At 37.4% G+C, this 18,678-nt stretch overlaps 4 protein-coding genes and 1 non-coding gene across 9 annotated transcripts; 3 read left to right on the top strand and 2 right to left on the bottom strand.

Moving 5' to 3' along the window:
- Positions 1 to 3,157: 3,157 nt before the first annotated feature.
- Positions 3,158 to 6,134, bottom strand: LOC147274547 (Cytidine/deoxycytidylate deaminase family protein). Its single transcript, XM_086227727.1, has 9 exons — positions 5,837 to 6,134; positions 5,570 to 5,645; positions 5,388 to 5,427; positions 5,139 to 5,197; positions 4,993 to 5,030; positions 4,617 to 4,680; positions 4,249 to 4,302; positions 3,788 to 3,889; positions 3,158 to 3,483 (listed from the first exon to the last, which is right to left on the bottom strand). Exons 1-9 carry the CDS (start codon positions 6,022 to 6,024, stop codon positions 3,427 to 3,429), a joined length of 678 nt encoding a protein of 225 aa, XP_086083853.1. The 5' UTR covers positions 6,025 to 6,134; the 3' UTR covers positions 3,158 to 3,426.
- A 1,255-nt stretch (positions 6,135 to 7,389) lies between these two features.
- TRNAL-AAG (transfer RNA leucine (anticodon AAG)) lies at positions 7,390 to 7,470 on the top strand. Its single transcript has one exon. It is a non-coding gene; the product is annotated as a tRNA-Leu (tRNA).
- A 995-nt stretch (positions 7,471 to 8,465) lies between these two features.
- Positions 8,466 to 9,222, top strand: LOC147274545 (SHOOT GRAVITROPISM-like protein). The gene has a single exon (XM_086228071.1). It carries the CDS (start codon positions 8,509 to 8,511, stop codon positions 9,028 to 9,030), a length of 522 nt encoding a protein of 173 aa, XP_086084197.1. The 5' UTR covers positions 8,466 to 8,508; the 3' UTR covers positions 9,031 to 9,222.
- Positions 9,223 to 14,181: 4,959 nt separating this feature from the next.
- On the top strand, positions 14,182 to 16,826 carry LOC147274544 (coiled coil protein). Of its 5 annotated transcripts, none has more exons than XM_086256792.1 (8): positions 14,182 to 14,572; positions 14,735 to 14,861; positions 15,047 to 15,185; positions 15,261 to 15,371; positions 15,511 to 15,587; positions 15,692 to 15,746; positions 15,974 to 16,371; positions 16,501 to 16,825. In XM_086256792.1, the coding sequence occupies exons 1-8, from the start codon at positions 14,229 to 14,231 to the stop codon at positions 16,519 to 16,521; spliced, it is 1,272 nt and encodes a 423-aa protein (XP_086112918.1). In that variant the 5' UTR covers positions 14,182 to 14,228; the 3' UTR covers positions 16,522 to 16,825. The 5 variants fall into 5 exon arrangements, with proteins under 5 accessions (XP_086112918.1, XP_086112919.1, XP_086112916.1 ...); XM_086256793.1 differs by having other exon boundaries at positions 15,261 to 15,338; positions 16,501 to 16,824; XM_086256790.1 differs by having other exon boundaries at positions 14,738 to 14,861; positions 15,047 to 15,371; positions 16,501 to 16,826.
- A 182-nt stretch (positions 16,827 to 17,008) lies between these two features.
- On the bottom strand, positions 17,009 to 18,611 carry LOC147274543 (glucuronoxylan 4-O-methyltransferase-like protein (DUF579)). The gene has a single exon (XM_086228545.1). The coding sequence runs from the start codon at positions 18,358 to 18,360 to the stop codon at positions 17,410 to 17,412; it is 951 nt and encodes a 316-aa protein (XP_086084671.1). The 5' UTR covers positions 18,361 to 18,611; the 3' UTR covers positions 17,009 to 17,409.
- Between the last annotated feature and the right edge of the window lie 67 nt (positions 18,612 to 18,678).

Here is an 18,678-nt window from a genome sequence, read left to right as displayed (position 1 = left end):
TAATTTTAAAATTAAATGTTTGTCCTTAATAATTGTTTGTGGATAAATCCACATGGACTAAATAACCAATTATGAATCGACACGTGGCTAGTCAGTACAACTTCAAATTTTGATTTTTCAACGGTCAAATTTGGACCTCCATGTCATCATATCAACTCGGCAATGTATTCATTGTCAGTTTGGATCGGCTAATCTCAACGGATCCCCCAAATTCGATCCGAGCCGATCTTAGGATCTTCTAAGAAATTAAGTGTTTATCTTTTCTTGGATATCCCAGTTCGGTTCGGCTTGGCGCCTGATGATCATCTTTTCAGAAAGATCCAGTGACCAACAGATTGCCGTCGAATGGCGATTGTTATATTATACGTTGGATTCGTCTGAACCAACTCATCCATGTCCGATCCGACCATGGATATGTTTCATACCTATGCATACAATATCTGTGATCGGCTCGGCTCGGACGCCACCGTCATTGGAATCAGAACGAACCGCCTTACTCGAATATCTCTGACATAACTCTCTGACAGATAAGACATCCCAGCTCACAGCCATGACTATTAGGGCATCCCACTTGATCTTCTATACTTGCATTGAATGCAACATTAAATGTAAAGAAGATAGGTAGCTGTGCATGCTACTATTCATGCCCGAACGCGTGGCCTCATCTCAATCATTCACCCTCATGCAGGTAACTTAATCTTCACAACTTCTTTTGCCTATATAAACTCATTTATGTGCACAAAAGGAGAGACATAATTTTACACACAAAAGCCTACCCAAATACATACAACCAGCTGAGAATATCCCAGAAGATCTTGCATTGTTCTTCCATATTCTCTCAAGTTCATCATTTGTTCTTCCTGGTTTTTTACTCAAACACCTTCAAATACACTTCACTGACTTCATCATCGGAGCGTATTTAGCTGGTACCATACAAGTCCTTCTCCTTTGATCTTGTATTCATGCATGAAGATCTCAAATCAACATCCAATTCATCATTCAACAGGACTTACAATCAGCCAAATCATCCTCCTTAAATTGTTGCATCTCTCTTATGGATTTTTGCATCAACAATAATCAATTTATATTAGGATAAAATTGTAAATTAATAATTCATTAAGTTGTTGGGGCTATTAATTAAAAAATTGGGTCTGAATAGCGACACCCTTTCATATTTTGCTTCCAAATTTCGCACTTTCATATTTTGCATCCAAATTTTGCACTAGAGAAGATCTCTATAGTGTATAATGTGTTTTGTTATATTTGATCTCATACACGACTAAAAAAAATTTTATTTATAATTTTATTTGTCATGCATTTTTAAATATACGATATTTTATTATGATTAAAAATTAAATAAAAATAAATGCGTTAGATTCAAGTCTATATATAAGACACAAGTTACTCAGTCACAAGACTCACAACCACTATCAGTGAGTCAGTGACATGTTGTTTTACTTATAGTCATTTATAGTGGTGAATAGCTTAGTAAAAAAAAATTAATGTACATTTGATATTATGCTTAAATAGTAAAATTATTGAGTGTATCAATAATAACATGTGAAATGCCCATATAATGATATATTGTTACTAATCCATCATTGCTTAGGTAACAATCCATCATTGCTTAGGAAAAGATGTTTGGCTTATCTTGATGACCGATTTCGCTTACTTTTTCTCTTGTGAGCTTGTTAAACTCAAATTGTAAAATTGTAAAACGTGTATAATTATTAAGTTTTTTGGTCAGGAATATATAATTATTAAGTTGTTTCGATATAATAATTACCAAAAGTATATTCGTGGTACCACCGTACCACAGTGACATGTCATGTAAAATTTCTGACTTGCGTGCGTTTTAACTGATAATATATAAAAATGCAATGCATTTGATTCTCCCTCCATGGACTACAGTACAGCAGAAACTAGGTAGCTGGGCAATGGGTCAGTCCTACGACTAGCAGATGTCCCGCAATCTTCTCTCTTTATTTCTTTTTTGTTTTTAATTTATTTTCTTGCGGAATACGTTATGATGGATCGTATGAGGTACTGCGTCTGTACTTATCACGTATGGTTGTTAATGAGTCTAGAAATGGACAAGTTCCATAAATAATTAAGGACAAGACTTATAAATAGACAATTTAATAGCCTTTTTTGGTAAAACTAACAACCTTTTCTAAGCATTTTTCTTATGCTGGCCATAATTTAATTTACGTTACATCGGTATATGGTGTAATTAATCTGTGTTTTATAATATAAGTGAACAATAAATTTATACTTTTAAAATATAATATTAATAAAATCTACACATATTATAACACGTATATTAATTATACCATATTACAATATTACGGTTATACAAAATAATTTATTCAATACATAGCTATCGCGATACCATGGTCTAAGCTTGGGTCAGTAGTTCATGTTGTTTGGCTTAGTCCAAAATCAAAGTATGATATGTAGTTGTGTTCAGTAGATTATGGTGCAAACACCTTCATAACCAAAGTTCATCCTTGATTATAGGGTGAGTAGTTGTGGGCTCACGCGGGATGAACATTAATTTTTTTTTTTGTTGTTGTTTCATCATGGTTGCAACACTCATTTTGCATGTTTCGTGTAATCAGTTCATACAGGGTGGGTTAGCCAATGTGGAATCGAATGAATGCCACTGTGGAGTAGTGTGTGTATGAGGATGAATATGCAGTTGAATTGGGTTTGACATGTGGAGTAGTGTGTATTGTGTATGGGTAAGTATAAACGATCAAGATGGTTGAAATGCAAGACTCTGGTCTGGATGGGTGGTTAAGAAGTCTAATAAAATTCTTTTATCATCTACTTCTTGTTATTTACACACCATCCATAACTTCAAGCAACTCACATGTAGAATAAGTCACAACTAAACAATCACATGTATACAGAAATAATGTGAATTTGTATTCTCTTTCCTAACCATTCATTATAAGTTGGGCATGAACTTCATAGCTATTCTTAGGCTGTCCTAACTCCTAATTGGTCAGATATGATTCAAAAGGTTCAATACTTGTTTATAAGCAATGAGAATATAAGCAAACTTATTGGGCACCAACAAATCAGATATTGAAAATCACTTCCATCAGGAGATCTCAATATTTCATGTGACTTCTTCATATAATTTGGTATGTAGCTTGTCTTTAATGCCAAAAGTAGGAAACATTCATCATAATTCAGAACTTCAACTTACAACAATCAGACCAGAGTCCAGAATTAAATAAAACTAATAAACCTATGGCTGACTCATGTCTCAAGAGGCAACAACCTAATACTAGATGCATACACAACAGGAGCAACCTAATCTTGTTACAGTGAGCAACAAGCTCTGTTGTTCATTAGTTTATGGTAACAAACAATACGACTAATGGGTCAGGCTTGATCTAAAATGAGAATCAAACTCTAGGACTCCTCAAACTTGATTAAAATTTGGCTCATCTGTGGCTGATGTTTCCTGACCTGCAATACAGATATAACTGTTGAGGCCTCGCTCTTGTTTAATGTAAAAAGGAAACCTCAAGCGATTGTTTGCAAGTTAGCTCAATAGGATAAATAATTTTTCACACAGTTCATGTTAGTGCACTTTTTACTATTATAAAGGTCACATATTAGCAAAGCCATTATGGACTGCTCATCAAAACAAACAAATGTGAAGCTCAATAAGATTCCAAGCCTAATGTCTAAGCCATGAGTCTTCATGACAGCTTAAGCAAAAAAATTAAATGAATTTAAGAGATCAGTTCAAGCAAAGAATAAGGCATACTTTCACACCAGCCATTGATAGTAGTTTGTGAGAAGCAATGTATGCGACATCTGGATTATTTAACCTCTTTTCCACAAAATATACAACTTCAGAGACTCCTGACTGCAAGAAAGAAGACGTTAGGCAGGAAAAAATGTCAGGTTAGAAAATGGCAATGCACCTGCTCGAGAAAAAAACATGAGATGTGTTTTGTTTTCATGTTTTCTGTATATTATGAGTAAGCAAAATGTTGTTGTAACTTTTGCTCTAGGTCTTGCAATTTAAAACATTAAAAATGGATTACAATATCTTTGCATGCTCATTACTCACAAGTAATTTTAGATAATTTTATTACTACACATCCAGTTTTAGTGGGTTGGGGAGGAAGGGAAGGGGAAGCAGGATGTGGGAATGACTCAAGCAAGGGCATTTCATGTTGCGTATACTGTAATATATAATCACAAGAGCACACAATAATAAACCTGAATGATTATCTTGGCGCACTCATTGCAGGGAAACATGGTCACATAAAGCCTCTGCAAAAAAAAAAAAAAAAAAAAAAGAGAAAAATATTCCCTCAGTACTTTCAGTCACAGAGGGAAGATTTAACAAAGTAACCAGGAAATGTAAAAGAAGGAAACATTGTGAAGAGATATTTCAAACTCAAGCATTCCATTTTACAACTTAATTTTATATAGAAAGATTCAAAATATCTCCACGCAAGAACCCCAGCGGTGGGTCATTTGTTCATGTTGGTCAAGGACAACACCTTGGCTCAACTTCACATAATGATACTGGAGGATAATATATTCAAAGTAAATGGGACAGAGGAAGTGTAACTAGAACTAACCTGTCCAGCAGCAGAAGCGTGATTTGTGTTTAGGATAGCATTGACTTCAGCATGACAAACATAACTACAAAAGACAATTTGAGAGATTATGAACAAGAACCAGAATTTTTCAAAGAATTTTATTAATTGGGAATTTGGGATAAAGGATAAATCAGTATATCAATGGAGCACAAGTACTGGATATGATGGGATGGTGGTGGAAAAAATAAATTTGATTAGTGCACTAGAAAGAAGACAAAGAAAGACATTATAATTTTTTTTAAGAGAATAATGACAGACATTAGATGTAGCTCCAAAATAATGTCGGACCCCCATTCTTACAGTAAACAGCAGACCACAAATCAAGAATGGAGTTTAAGAAAGCACACACACTTACGGATACTTGGTCTCCAAAGGATCCCCAGTTCTGGATTTCTGAAAAGAAGAAAGGACAGCTTTACTAATTACTACTGACTATAGCTTCATAATGAATCTTTGTTTTTTTTGTTTTTTTTTGTTTTTTATCAAGTAGCATATACAAACCTTTGCCCAAGAAAGCTTGTCATCGGAACAACCTCTTGGGAACCCATTATATCCAATTCCTGCGGAAGACAAATTAGCATGGAAGTCAAAAAGGAAACTACATGTGGGAAAGTTCAATAACCATAGTAATGATAGACAATGGATACCATAAACTAAGAACCATATGACCACTGAACATTACAATGCGAAGTAATTAACAGTTCCATGTAATTTGGATGTAGAATTTCTGTCAAATAATCTCATCCTCACCTAGAATTACACCATTTTGACTCACCAAGCATGCTCCAACCTATACAACATCAATACAAACCATAGCGCCAATCATTGTCAGCCAGACACAAATTGAAGCATTTCCGAACACCTGTCATTGTTGTTCTCATTTATTTGCCAATGCATCAGTGTGCATGCTAAAAAGGAGCACAGAATATGACCTGCCTGTTAGGGTCTTTGGATCTTTCAGCTGATAAAAATGCAATTGCCATGAAATAATCATCCCATGACAAATATCTGCAATCAAAACCAAAACAGTAACCAACAAGAAAAAAAACCAATAATGGGATGAAAATATAACTGAAAATAAGTGAAAAGCAACCATTTTTTGTAGAATTTTGTACACTAATTGCTCATATCTGTTACTGAACCAGAACAGTGAGCAAAATGAAAGGGCTTTATAAATAATTGGCATTTTTGAGACAAACCCTTCGCGTTTTGAGGAGTCAAAAGGGCTCTGAGAAGAGCAATTCCTGGAGACGACGCCGTTTTTTGATGAATCCAATTTGGGAGAGCGCTTCTTAGGGTTTGAAAAGAAGAAATGGAAAGCGAGCGCAGAGGTTAAGGCGCCGAACACAGTGGCCGTGGAGATCAGAGCGAGCTCGCGAGAGTTCATTTGGGTTCGAAAGGGAGAAGCTTTGTGGCCACTGTCACTTTCCCGAGAAAATTTCCAGCTCCGAGCTAAGAGGGTAGGACAAAATAGAAATAGCGGGAAAATTAGATGGAAAATTGTGAAAGTATTGAAAACGCGCCGGAAAATGCGCGTGCGGAAGTTTATGGTTTGTTTCCAGACGAGCTTGGTTCTTGCTTTTAGTGGGCTAAGCCAAGCCCAATCTATTGTCCATTTTTAACATAAATTCATTAAGAAAGATGGTGCAATAATGCAAGAGTGTTCAAAAATTTTGTGTTTACTTTATATTTTCTTGACCTTGAAGATAGTGAGTTCATCATGTTGATTTTCTCAATTATTATGGAGAATAGAGTTTTTCTATTAGCAAATTTTAAAATAAAGAAACGTTAGCGTTAATCATTCACACGCATGTGAGTGACTGACAATTGTTGATATCTATAAATTTAAATTTTATCAACGATTCACAATCATTCATACTTTCAACCCTAAGCAAAGCTTCATTAGAGAACTTCATATATGCATCATGCATGATAGTGTGGGACCCAAATGAAGAAAATTTTAGTCGGAGAACATGATAAATAAATCATTGTCCTAAAGTGACCTTCATCACTACCTCAAATGGGGTGGGTTATATTGGGCAGGTTCCATAAGCTGATAATAGATTAGGGGCACACACCCTTAAAAGCCCCCCAATTCCAAAACTTCCACATGCCCTTGGCCACCCCCAAAACCTACAACTTTCCCTTTTAAACTAAAACCTTTCCACGATTTTTATGGCAGCATCTTAGAGACAAATAGATACCAACAACCTAGTTCTTGGGCCCTTGCCCTGGTGGGACTTTGATGTCCACCACATGATTTATAGTAGCGTAAACAAAATGTATACCTAATTGCAAGCATTATTTGAGAGATCGTCATGACATCTTTCAACATATACACATAAGAAACACCACCTCTACCACATGTACATATATTTCAATCTTCAAATCTAATTGAATCAACTTGTCATGCATTACTTGCTAGCTAAGTTTGGTGCCGCAGTCTTTTTCACTCTTCATACTTACGTCATTTGTTATCTTTGACTACTGTGGATCAGTGACTTCTTGTTTTGTGTGTCATTTAACACAACAAAATTTAATTAATTCACTAAAATTAAAAAATCAATTTACTTATTAATTTTAAAATCTAATATGATTCAACAAAGAAAACTCAATTAAAATGGATTTGAATTGAATGATTTAGACAATACACATTTGTTTCGATTTTTTATTTTTTTTCCTAATAAATATGTATTCTTTGTGGTGGATAGAAACATATAAGTAGTAAAGTTTTCCAAGTCAAGCCATCCACGTGGAGATGGCCGAGTTGGTCTAAGGCGCCAGATTAAGGTTCTGGTCCGAAAGGGCGTGGGTTCAAATCCCACTCTCCACAATTTCATAACTTCATTTTGTTTTTTGGTAGATTATTTTTTTCTGATGAAACCTCCCACAGTCCCACTCTCCCAGTCACAGGATGTTTAGATGTTAGATGAAGAAAGGTCGCTTAGAAATCAACGGCCCAAGTGGCAGAGTCAGTAACCCAATCATGTTGAGCCTCACTTGGGTGTGGCCATCCCACGTGCCAATCTGCATGAAGCGTGGGCTGCTGAGAAAAAGTGAGGGCCTTTTTGTACAAGAGGGCCGACAACCTTGGCCTACCATAAAGCTTAAATCCATCTCCAAAAATAAAAATAAAAGAGATAAAAGCCCATTAACAATCCCCCAACGCACGTGCGATTGTAATTATTACACACCCACAACCCCTAACCCTTTCATCCTCATCTCCCTAAAAAGAAAAAGTTAAAAAGTCAAAGAATTTAACTTAATAAAATAGGAGAGAAAGAAAGATGGGAATCTCAAAATTAAAATTTCAAATAATGTGTAAGTATAAATATTGCTTTCATCGTATGTGTTCTGAAATAAAATAATTATCAAAATATGTGTCTTATTTATAAATATTTTTTTTTTTTAAATGGAGGATTTAAATTTAAAACATTATAAGTGACGTCTAGACGAGGATGTGAACCTTAAAGTTGAATAATGAGAAAACTGAGACATGAGCTGATGAATAAAATACATGATTGTGACACCACTCCTCTAGCCCTAGTCCACAATAAACACAAAAAAGCTACTCATAGCCCAATAACGCGATCCGTTATTTTCCCCCGTACTTTGGCTCTTCTATAACGGACTTTTGAATCCCCAGTGTCCAAATCTTGAGACACTCTTTTACGAAAAGACCCTTCTATTTGGCTGATCATTTCCCATACAACAGGGGCACAAGCGTAATTTGGCCATGTTTGAGTTGTTTATATATAGGCAGAGGCAGAGAGTTTTTGGCATCCACAAGGTCTTTGTTTGTATCAGTGAGCAGCAGCAGAACAGCAGCTGAGTAAGTCTCCCAACCTTTATTTCCTTCTTTTTCTCTCCAATGGAAGATGATGAACAAAAGGAGCTGCAGCTGCTTCCTGGCCCTCACTTTATGAGTCCTTCATCGCAAAGGAGCATGGCATCTGAGCCGTCCAATTCTTCGAAAAGATTTCGATCAAAGGCGGCAGCAGCAGCATGGGAAGGGCCTAATTCGGTGGACTTGCAACTGTCGATCAGCGTGAGGCCAGTGGTTGCGTCGACGGAGTACGATGATCGTAAAGAAAAGCACGTGAGGCCGGTGGTGAAGACGGGCTGCGTGGAGGCCTTGAAATGGCAGGCGGCGGAGCAAATCAGGTTGGCCGCGATGGAGAAGGCGTACGCGGAGAGAGTGAGGGAGCTGACGAAGCGGGAGATGGAGCTGGCGCAGTCGGAGTTCACACGTGCGAGGCACGTGTGGGAGAGGGCCAGGGAGGAGGTGGACAAGGCTGAGAGAATGAAGGAGAAGGCAATGCGGCAGGTGGACTCTACGTGCATGGAGATCACTTGCCACTCTTGCAGGCAAAGGTTTAGGCCTACGAATTAATTAACTTCAAAGCTACCAGATTTTTCTGTATTAATTAATTTCCTACCTTCTTAATTGTTCCACTTCTTCATCGTATTGGGATTCCTGGAATTAATTTTTCCTTTCAGAACAAGACAAGGGATCGAAATCATAACAAAAGGGTATATTCTGTGTCATGAATAATTACTATAATTAATCTGCCGCCCGCTTGGTTTATTAATTAAACCTTTCTTGCATTGCATACTCTTCTTGATTTGGTTCAAAACAAATTGCAGACTGGTACACACAATCTCTGATTGCACACAGCTGAAATTTTGGGGTCTCAAATGAATGTTGTTTAGAGATCAGATTCAGAGACCACAGACTCAATAGACCAGCATGAATATGAGATAATTGGAAGTCTGAATGTTTCCATGAATGTCAAGGTTACATATATAAAAAGAACATTACTTTTTAGGCTTCCATATCTGGAATGTTGACTAGATGCTGCAGACTGCAAATCAACTGATGACTCACTGAGATCAGTCTCTTATGCTAAGAAAGACAACCATAGTGCACTAATTAGAATTTGCAACAAACTATATTTCAGAGCAAAGAAAGTACAATGACAATAATTATTAAGTAAAGATCGAGCATAATCAGAATTGTTTTTTTAACTTAACTCTGACGCTTAAGTTGCAAACAAAAACCAAATTCTGCAAAGAAACTAAAGATTACAGTTTTTCTTACTACCACTATTGAAAGCCAACTCAAGACAGGGGAGGCCATGGTATAGTCAAATCTGACGTAAGAGGGGGTCAAATTCAGAACCCTTGATGTCGATATAGAGAGGCAAATGAATGAGAACAAAAAGGCAAGTATTCACGAGCAACAAGACACTATATATATAGCTGTATCCACTTGGATTCAACTTATTAACTTTTGTTCATGAAAACCAAACACCCACTACCCATGTCTCCAATCCAACACAAAAAAGAAACATTTTTGGATAGGATCAAATGATCAATCACAGCACTGAACAGTACAACTGTGCTTTATTTCAAGATGTTGTTGTGATGAGAAATTGAGAACACACATCACCCAAATTAATACAGTTAATCAGCCAAGGGTAGCTAGCCAGCTAGCTAGCTGCCTTCAATAATACAATGACTTGTTCATTCTTGATGAGGTAAGAGCAAGAGCTAGGCATCTTCTAGTGGGCACAAAGTGGCACATAGTCTCAAAATTAGGTGCTTCTGAAAAGTGCATTTGCAAATGGTAAGGATTGAAGGCATGGGAATGAGAGAACAAAAAAAGGGTAATGATCAGGATTTAATTTAATTAATTATTGCAAGCCTGATCTTTTATTTGGTTACCAGAATCTCTTAAGATCTGTACAGAATATGTACAAACTTTTTTCACTTCTTCACCACTTGGGTTTTTGCCTAACTCACCAAATATCCTAACACAGCTTCAAAAAAAGACTTTAATACCACTACACCCTTCAGTTGTTCACTATTTGACCTTTCAAAAAGATATGATTCCCTGGAATAAAGTTCTGTTTCCATAGGTATGATATGGTTTCACTATCATCCCTTATATTTAAGATTGGTTGATGCACAGATCGAGAGCACAAGCAACCCCACAAAACCAAGCGATTTTCTTTCTACTTTCTGTATTTACTCTGTAAAGGATCAAACACATGATCTTAACCAAGATGCAAAGAAAAATACTAATTAAGAATTGAATATGTACTTCTCCTATAGGAAAACCCCAACAGTTGTTATCATAAGATGCTCTCTGCGGCTGAAAAGTTGGATATATACCAATGAAGGAAGTCATGGCTCTGAAATCCTAACTTAATAAAAATAAGATAAAAAAGCCTCCTGGTGGAGCCTAATTGATGTAAAAGGTCATCATGTAATAGTTTTATTTTGATGATGATAATTCAGTACTCTGACATATGACCACCCACATTATGGAGTTACCTTGTCTTGGATCTCTTATTTTTTGGGCACACTATCAGGGAAATACCAAATACCAGGGCCATCAATCCTTTCTGAATGTTGATCAGAGAAGGATAAAAGATGGTAGGGCATGCTTTGCCCAACCATCAAACTGGTCATTATGACACAACCTTAACATTTGTCTTTTCATATTGTCCACATATGATCTTCAAATGATGCCTTTATTTCTGTGCAGAATGATATGCTTAATCATAACTCTAAAACTTAATTACTTGCTCTAATTATCCCATTACTGTACTAATGTTTCTAAACTCTACCTCACATGTGTGCGCGTAAATGACTGCCAACCGTTGGTTAATTTGAACCTCACAAGTCACAACAGGGGCGCATCTTGTTACGACAAAGAAATCTTTTGCTGATATCCCATAGATGAACAATAGGACGTCACATCATACTTACAATCAAAACAAAAAGGACACCAGATTCGTACAATATATAATTTTGTACTCAGTTACACAGAGCAAGCTGTATATTTATATTCTAACACATACATAGATTTGACTGTTCTTATGTTGTATAAGAAATGAATCTAAATCAATTGAGAACCAACCATTATTAATGGATCCTAAAAGCTTAAGCTGTAGAGCCTATAGACAAATGAAGGAAGAGTGACAAATATATAGGTAAAGCCTCACCATACACCCTGAAAACGAGCAAGGAAATGGAGAATGATGATTGGAGATTCTGAACCCAAAACATCTTGCAAACAAAGGTCTAACACTATGTTAGACAATCACTTGGCTCAAACGTTTAAGCTGTAAGAGAATTGGTCAATGATGTATATCAAACTTACAAAAATTAGGGAATAAGAGAAACTATTTTATGATAACAAAGGATAGTGCCTGTCCTCTACAATTGATGAGAGAGTTACTAAAAGATTTGGCAGGATGTGGTGATGGTACACTATTACAACAAAGAGGGAGACAAGATATGGTGGAGCTCATGGTCATGGTCACATGTAGTATACATGCAGTTCATTTTTGTGATTTATGGTATATACAGAGAGATCTAGAAATAATGTAAATTTCCCAAAAATAATAAGCCTGTTCTCCATGTCTTTTTGAAGGTTTTCAAAAGAGAGATAGACACTGAATCAACAAGATTGTTCAGTCTAGTCATGTCCTGACCAATCAAGATAAAAAGATAGCTCACTTTTGAAGGTAGGAAAGTTCATCATCAGATGATCATGGTGGGACTCAAATTGTTGCAGTCACACCATGTGGAAATGTGAATCGCACTACTGCATGCTAGCTTTATCTTTCAACACTAAAAAGATCATAAAGATGTCTGCAACAGAGGGCTTTATCTTGTAGAGACTTCCACTTACCATGTTTTCTCCAGCTGCTAACTACTATTCCCACAATCCCACCAGTAAAAAACCTGAAAACGTTTCTTAGCAGCAGTAACATTTGACAAAACGTTGCACTGAAAAGCAGTACAAGGGATAGAAGTTTTTACTGTGAGAAGCTGAGAATTTTACTTGAAGTTGCAAAAGCCAAAATGATGCGTGTTGTTATGCAGCTAATAGCAGCTGTCTATGCAGTAGTCATGAAATCATGAAATCATGAATGCATGACAATATGCTAGATTGTAGCCATGTATGTTAAAAAATATTATGTTATTAGACTGTCAATTTGAAAAATGTAATATTCTCTCAATCTGTCAATCAAAATGACATATTAAGAGAATAACATGTTTGTGGATAAACCCACGCCGATCCAACAGCCAACCATGGCTGGACACGTGGCTGGTCAGACCCAACTTCAGTGTTTGACTTCCTAGTGGTCAGACTTTGACCTCCACATCATCACACAGCTCGGCACTTCCACTGTCAACTCAGATCGGATCTCCACGCCGAGTCCTACGTGCCCGGTCCGATCCGAACCGATGATCTTCCAAAGGATTGAGTGTTCATCTTTCCATGGTCATCCCGGCTCGGCTCGGCTCGGCGCGGCGCTGAAGGAACATCCTTTCGAATTTTAGCAACGACTGATTACAACTCGGAGAGGGCACTACCTACTGGATCGGCTCGGATGGGAACTCCATGTCCGATCCGATCACATATGGACTTCATGTACAAGCATAAGGACATACGTTCGGGTCGGCTCGGCTCCCCGCCGCCATTCCAAGGAAGATCACGTTGGGACGAACCGCCACACTTAAATGCACCTGACAAGATCTTCTGACAAAAGGGGACTTCCTAGCCCACATTCATGACTACTGAGGCAGTTCACCTGAATCTTCCATACTTGCATTCAATGCAGCATTGAATGCAAAGGAGGTGGGTAGCTATGCATGCCACTATTCACGACCGAACGCGTGGATCTTTCTCAACCAGCCAACCACATGCAGGTAACTTACTCATCACAATCTCCTTTGCCTATATATACCAACTTATATGTGCAAAATGGGGGATCTATCTATCAATCTTTCACAAAACAAACACTTACACAAGAACTTTCAATCATCCAAGAGCATATCCAACTTGCTGAAAATAAACCCAGAACATTTACCTTGTTCTTCCCATTCTCTCAAGTTCATCATTTGTTCTTCCTCACCTATTTTCAAACACTATCAAACACACATCACTGACTTCATCATCGGAGTGTATTTGGCTGGTACCACATCGGTCCATCTCTTTTGATCTTGTTTCTTTTACAGGAAGATCTCACGTCATCATCTAGCAAGACTTCGGATCAGCCAGGTCACCATTTCTAAGTTGTTGCATCTCTTTTATGAAAATTTGCGTCAACATAACATACCATACTATTTTCATGTGTATATATATATGTATACATATAATTTTTTGAGAATGAAACTGTACATATATGTTTTTAAAAATAATATGCAAACATAGATTTTACTGGTTTGCAAGTTTGACCAAGGATAGAGATTTTCAAGTTTGATTAGTAAAGTCAAAATTAGCATGATCCTTCAAGAAGATTTGGCCTTTGGGATGGCAAAAAGGGTTTTGGGCTTTTTCTTGTACCCACCAAAACCCAAAAATTAAATCCCGGATACGTTATTCCAGATAGCGTTTTCAAAGAGTTCGCGGAACCGCCATTTGAAATAACGACTTCAGCTTTTGGTAAAAAAAAAAAAAGAAATAACGACTTCAGCTTAAAGCCTTAAACATCATCGTCTTACTTTTACCGGTACAATACAATCCGAACTCCAAACAGACAGAGTGAGAGAGAAGTTGTCCGTACTACAATGGAGGAGAAACGATCACAGCCTCACCTGTCGAACCCTAACCCTAAAACCAATACAATGAAGCAGGGGAAGCAGAAGAAGGAGAACAAGAAGAAGAAGAAGTATGAATTCGAGTACTGCGTGGTTTGCAAGCTGAACCACGACAAAGGTCCGAACCACAAGTACATCCCGAGCCACACCAAGTCCCTCTCCACCTTCCTCTCTCGGTTCCAGACCAAGCTCTCTGACGTCCGCTTCTTTCTCAAAAACCCCAGTCCTCTCCGCCCCGAACTCGCCCCTCGCAACCGCCTCTGGTGCGTCTTCTGCGACACCGACATCGACGAGCTCGATAGCTCCTTCGCTTGGTAAGATTTGCATCGTCGTTCCTGAAATAGCTGTTCAATTTCTGTTTGGTTGCTGAGAAAACAGAGGAAATAAAAAGAAAATTTGGAGAATTGTTGTGCATTTTGCGTTATTTGATATGACATTGGTGTTGAACAAACTCTATTGGTGTTTTTGATTATCAGTAGTAATGCAATTAATCACCTTGCAAGTGCGGGACATCTGAAGAATTTGAAACATTTTTTATGGAAATACGGTGGAGGAATGGATCGCGTCGATACATTTAGGATATCAGAAGCTGACCTTACTAAGGTATATATATATTATATGTATATATATGCTTTCAGTTTCAGTCATCTTTTATGTCATATAAGGCTCTTCAGTTATATGGAATTTTGTTTTTGTTTGATTTGTTCAGAAAATATAGCAGAATCATGAAATACATAGACTTATAAAATACAAGTGATTAATGAATAGTTTTTTCTTTGTGGCTGCAGTGGGAGAAGAAGTGCAACTCGTTGGATTTGGAGAGTGAAGCTGTGCCATGTGGTGAAGGATCTCAAGGACCAATTTTTGGACCTTCTAATGATATCCATAATGAACTCAAATATGGAACTATAGATACTTTTGAAAATAGTAATAATTCGAGTTTTTCAAATGGTGTTATGCCTTTACTATATCATACGAATGAGTATCAGGTATCCCATTCAGGTCCCCTTCAAGTTGCAAATGTTGGCTTCTTTCCGCAAGATGTTACTACCTCTTCTTTACATGGGGAAGCATGTTCTGGTATGTACTCCATAAATTCAAAAGGTTTGACAGGTATGCATGTTCTGTTTATATGATGTTACCTTTTTTTATTATATATATTTGGTTTGTATTTTAGTAGAAGTTCCTCCCATATAATGAAATGCTTATTTTAGTTTTATGTTATCTGTTGTGTGCTTACTTTGTGACTCAGTTAGCAGGAGTAATGAACATTCTTTTATTCATAATGGTAGAAAAGGGTCAGCTGATGGTTATTTCAATAATGAAAGGGTAAGTTTTGTCTTCCACACTCTTCATAAAAAGCATATGTTTCTTGTGGTTGTGTTTAAATGCATGGCAATAAAATTGGAAATTATGTAATATGTTTGGTGTAGACAAGCGAGGTGCATCAGCATGAAAGAATGACAAAAGGACAGAGCAGTTTTCCGGGTATTTATCATTGGTTTGTTTTATGAAGAATCTCTGCTTCTATTAAGCTGATTATCCTGATGCCAAATGTATACATCATTTGAGCAATGAGCCATCTGTTCTTATTTCTTAAGAATTGTAGAAAAATTTATATACATCTGTCTGGATGGCTTAACGCAGGAGGTTGGTAGAGTTATTTTTTACTTGATGTATGTTGTGCATCCTCATTTAAATATTCTTTTCTTCAGGTTTCCAGAATCTCACTCAAATTTCTTCCATGGGTCCTAAAGAGGCTAGTGGAAATGTACATTCTGGAGCACCTCCTCCTTGGTTTGAAGCAGATGAAGAAAGTCAGCTAAGTGTTCCACTAAAACCAGCTTTGGGGAAGTCCAAGAAGTTGAACCCAAATCGAGTGGGTGCAGCCTGGGCAGAAAGGAGAAAGAGGGAGCTGGAGATGGAGAAAAGAGGTGAGATTGCCAAGAGCGACTGCGATGTGAATTGGCTCCCTAATTTTGGTCGAGTTTGGCAATCTGGTAGCCGAAAAGAGTCCAGAAAAGAATTTGAGTTGGAGAAACAAAAATTACCGAAGGTTGAAAGTCAATCTGAGATGCCAATTAAGATACAGCCATATGTCAGTAAACGGATGGTGAGTTCCATGTCCTCACTTACCAAGTCAATTTGTTGTTGATTTCAAGAATTTTGAAATGCAGACACAACATGCACATTTAAAGAATTCTCAATGCTTAGGCATTTTTGTGTGGCCCCCTTCATGCAGCGAACTGATGCGAGTGAATAATTGTTCCTTGATGGTTATGTGAGTTGATGATAGCTCTGATGACAGACTTGTTGGAGAAAGACTATGGATATATTCAACTTTTACCCATGCGTTTGGGGTATGAATCAAACTGAGTTGGAAGTTTGAAGGAAAGGCAGGAAGCACTCAGCATGAAATTCAGCCCAAAAGTAGATACTCAGTTTTTAGGCTATTGTACAAAATAGAGCTGTAAGTTCAACTTCCCGTACCACTCAAATGTATTTAACTTGAGTTCTCCCTCAAATATATTCAACTTGAATTTTTCCCCATATCTCATGCATGTGGCAAATGAGAATGATATTTGTTTTGGTGACATCATTATTTTGATCCATCTATAAATGATTTATGTTGAAACAGTTTGACAGCGTCAGTGATCACTTGATTAGGTATTGTCTACCCTGATTTTTTAACTACAAAAACTTTTGTCAACTATGCCACCCTTAATATTATTGACATTGTTAGGAACTGGATATTACAACCTTGTAGGTTTTGGCACTCCAGTCATGCATAGACACAGAGATTTACACACAAATAATAATGCTTATTTACAAAGAAAATTAAAAGAAAAAATGGAAATCCTTTTCTACTAGGAACTGGATATTACACCCGTTTCTCCTACTCTGTTTATGACTGCAATCTCCCAAGTTGAAATAACTGTCTTTCTATCTGGCATCAACTGGAATCTGCCCCTGGCACATGGCAGGGATAAAAAATCTTGATTGCCATGCTGAGCGGGTTCATGAAAAACTGCCATGGCATCTGGTTTTTCTACTTTCCCTGTTTCACTATAGAAAAAGCTCAATAATCAAATGAGCTCGTCTCTTTGTACTTATATCTCAGCAGACAAAATACAAATTGAAAGCTATTATATTACTCTACCATAACTGCTTCGGCAGGGCAAAATTTTGTAGAATTTGATTGACCTATGATCCTGAAGTTCCATAAGTTCCCTTTGGAAGAAACTAAGTTCTCATCACACAGAAACTCCCAGGAAAACCACTTCTCAATCATTCGATCTACATCATGCACTACTACATGTGTAATATTCCCATTTCTTGCTATCATACTAGCAGTATAGATTGCTGACATCCTGCCTGGTGCCTCTGGCGTATTCCCGCTTGGTCCATCCACCACCACCACATCCCATTTAAGCTCATAAACTTCTTGTGGTAAATTTTTCAATGCAAGCTGACATTTTGATACTTGAAGCAGTTTTGAGCTAGGTGCACAAGCTGGGGTTTTCCTTGCATGCCTGAGCAGCTTGTAAGCCTCTTTTGCAGGTATCTGGTAGTCGATCTTGTAGACTTTGGTGGTGTTGGAACTTGTTTTCAGTGTCCTTATCTTGTTATGATCATCCTCTAGAAAGATGGTGGTGCCGCCTGCATTGATTGATGAGAGAGAAAGATACTGAGGTTCAAGCCCAAAAATGAGGAGGTTGCAGGGAGCTTTCTGGGAAATGAGATTCTTCAGAAGTTGGTGTTCCTTTTTCCTGAGGCCGGTGGCATTGGCAGAGGGGTTTCTTTCTGATGGAGATTTAGTGCATGTGGAAGGAAAAGAACATGTGCCTGCAAGAGTAGGAGGCAATGGAGGGGAAGAAGTAGATGTAATTATTGCAATTCTAACAAGTCTGAGTACAGAAATAATTGATAGGATCAAAACAAGGAAAGGGATGAGTTTCTTTCTGGTAAAGTTCATGTTTGTGATTCCTCTGAAATGCTTGTGCCTGTAAGGTTGATATAGTTGTGCCTCAGGTGAGACTGGAGGAGAGAATCGAACTAGAGGAGTTACAAAAGAACGAGAATGAGGCACTTTTGGGGGCATTTTTCGTGTTTCTCTTTGCTTTCAGCACCCCCACATGGGCCACATCCACTATCACATCCTCCTTGGAGGGTGTTGTGGTGGGTTTTTTCTTTATAATTTAAGCTGTTAATGCTGAAAAAGTCTACTCGGTGTCTTCTTGAGTGAGGAAGAAGGAATGTTTTGCTTTTGTTTCAAGCGTATCTTTTCTTTTATTCATGTGTTTGTTTGTTACCTAATGGAATGTTGCATTTTGAGATCGAACCGCTATTTGTTTACCTATGAAAAAGAATAACAACAACAAAGAGTTGGTGTTTCAATAATTTCTTTGAAACTTGAAAT

This window comes from Dryas octopetala, chromosome 9 (genome assembly GCF_963921425.1).
Source record: "Dryas octopetala chromosome 9, drDryOcto1.1, whole genome shotgun sequence".
NCBI classification, from domain to species: Eukaryota; Viridiplantae; Streptophyta; class Magnoliopsida; order Rosales; family Rosaceae; genus Dryas; species Dryas octopetala.
The sequence above is the reverse complement of the archived record's forward strand: the minus strand, read 5'-3'. Positions and strand labels throughout refer to the sequence as shown.

Excerpts from the sequence above, each read along its gene's own strand:
- LOC147274545 (XM_086228071.1), top strand. The coding sequence starts at position 8,509 with ATGGAAGATGATGAACAAAAGGAGCTGCAGCTGCTTCCTGGCCCTCAC.
- LOC147274543 (XM_086228545.1), bottom strand. The coding sequence starts at position 18,360 with ATGCCCCCAAAAGTGCCTCATTCTCGTTCTTTTGTAACTCCTCTAGTT.
- LOC147274544 (XM_086256789.1), top strand. The coding sequence starts at position 14,229 with ATGGAGGAGAAACGATCACAGCCTCACCTGTCGAACCCTAACCCTAAA. Across the intron at positions 15,747-15,973 it reads AGGACAGAGCAGTTTTCCGG|GTTTCCAGAATCTCACTCAA; the intron begins GTATTTATCATT and ends TCTTTTCTTCAG. Across the intron at positions 16,372-16,500 it reads CATATGTCAGTAAACGGATG|CGAACTGATGCGAGTGAATA; the intron begins GTGAGTTCCATG and ends CCCTTCATGCAG.
- LOC147274547 (XM_086227727.1), bottom strand. The coding sequence starts at position 6,024 with ATGAACTCTCGCGAGCTCGCTCTGATCTCCACGGCCACTGTGTTCGGC. Across the intron at positions 5,198-5,387 it reads TCAAAATGGTGTAATTCTAG|GAATTGGATATAATGGGTTC; the intron begins GTGAGGATGAGA and ends TGTCTTCCGCAG. Across the intron at positions 3,484-3,787 it reads TATCAATGGCTGGTGTGAAA|GTCAGGAAACATCAGCCACA; the intron begins GTATGCCTTATT and ends TCTGTATTGCAG.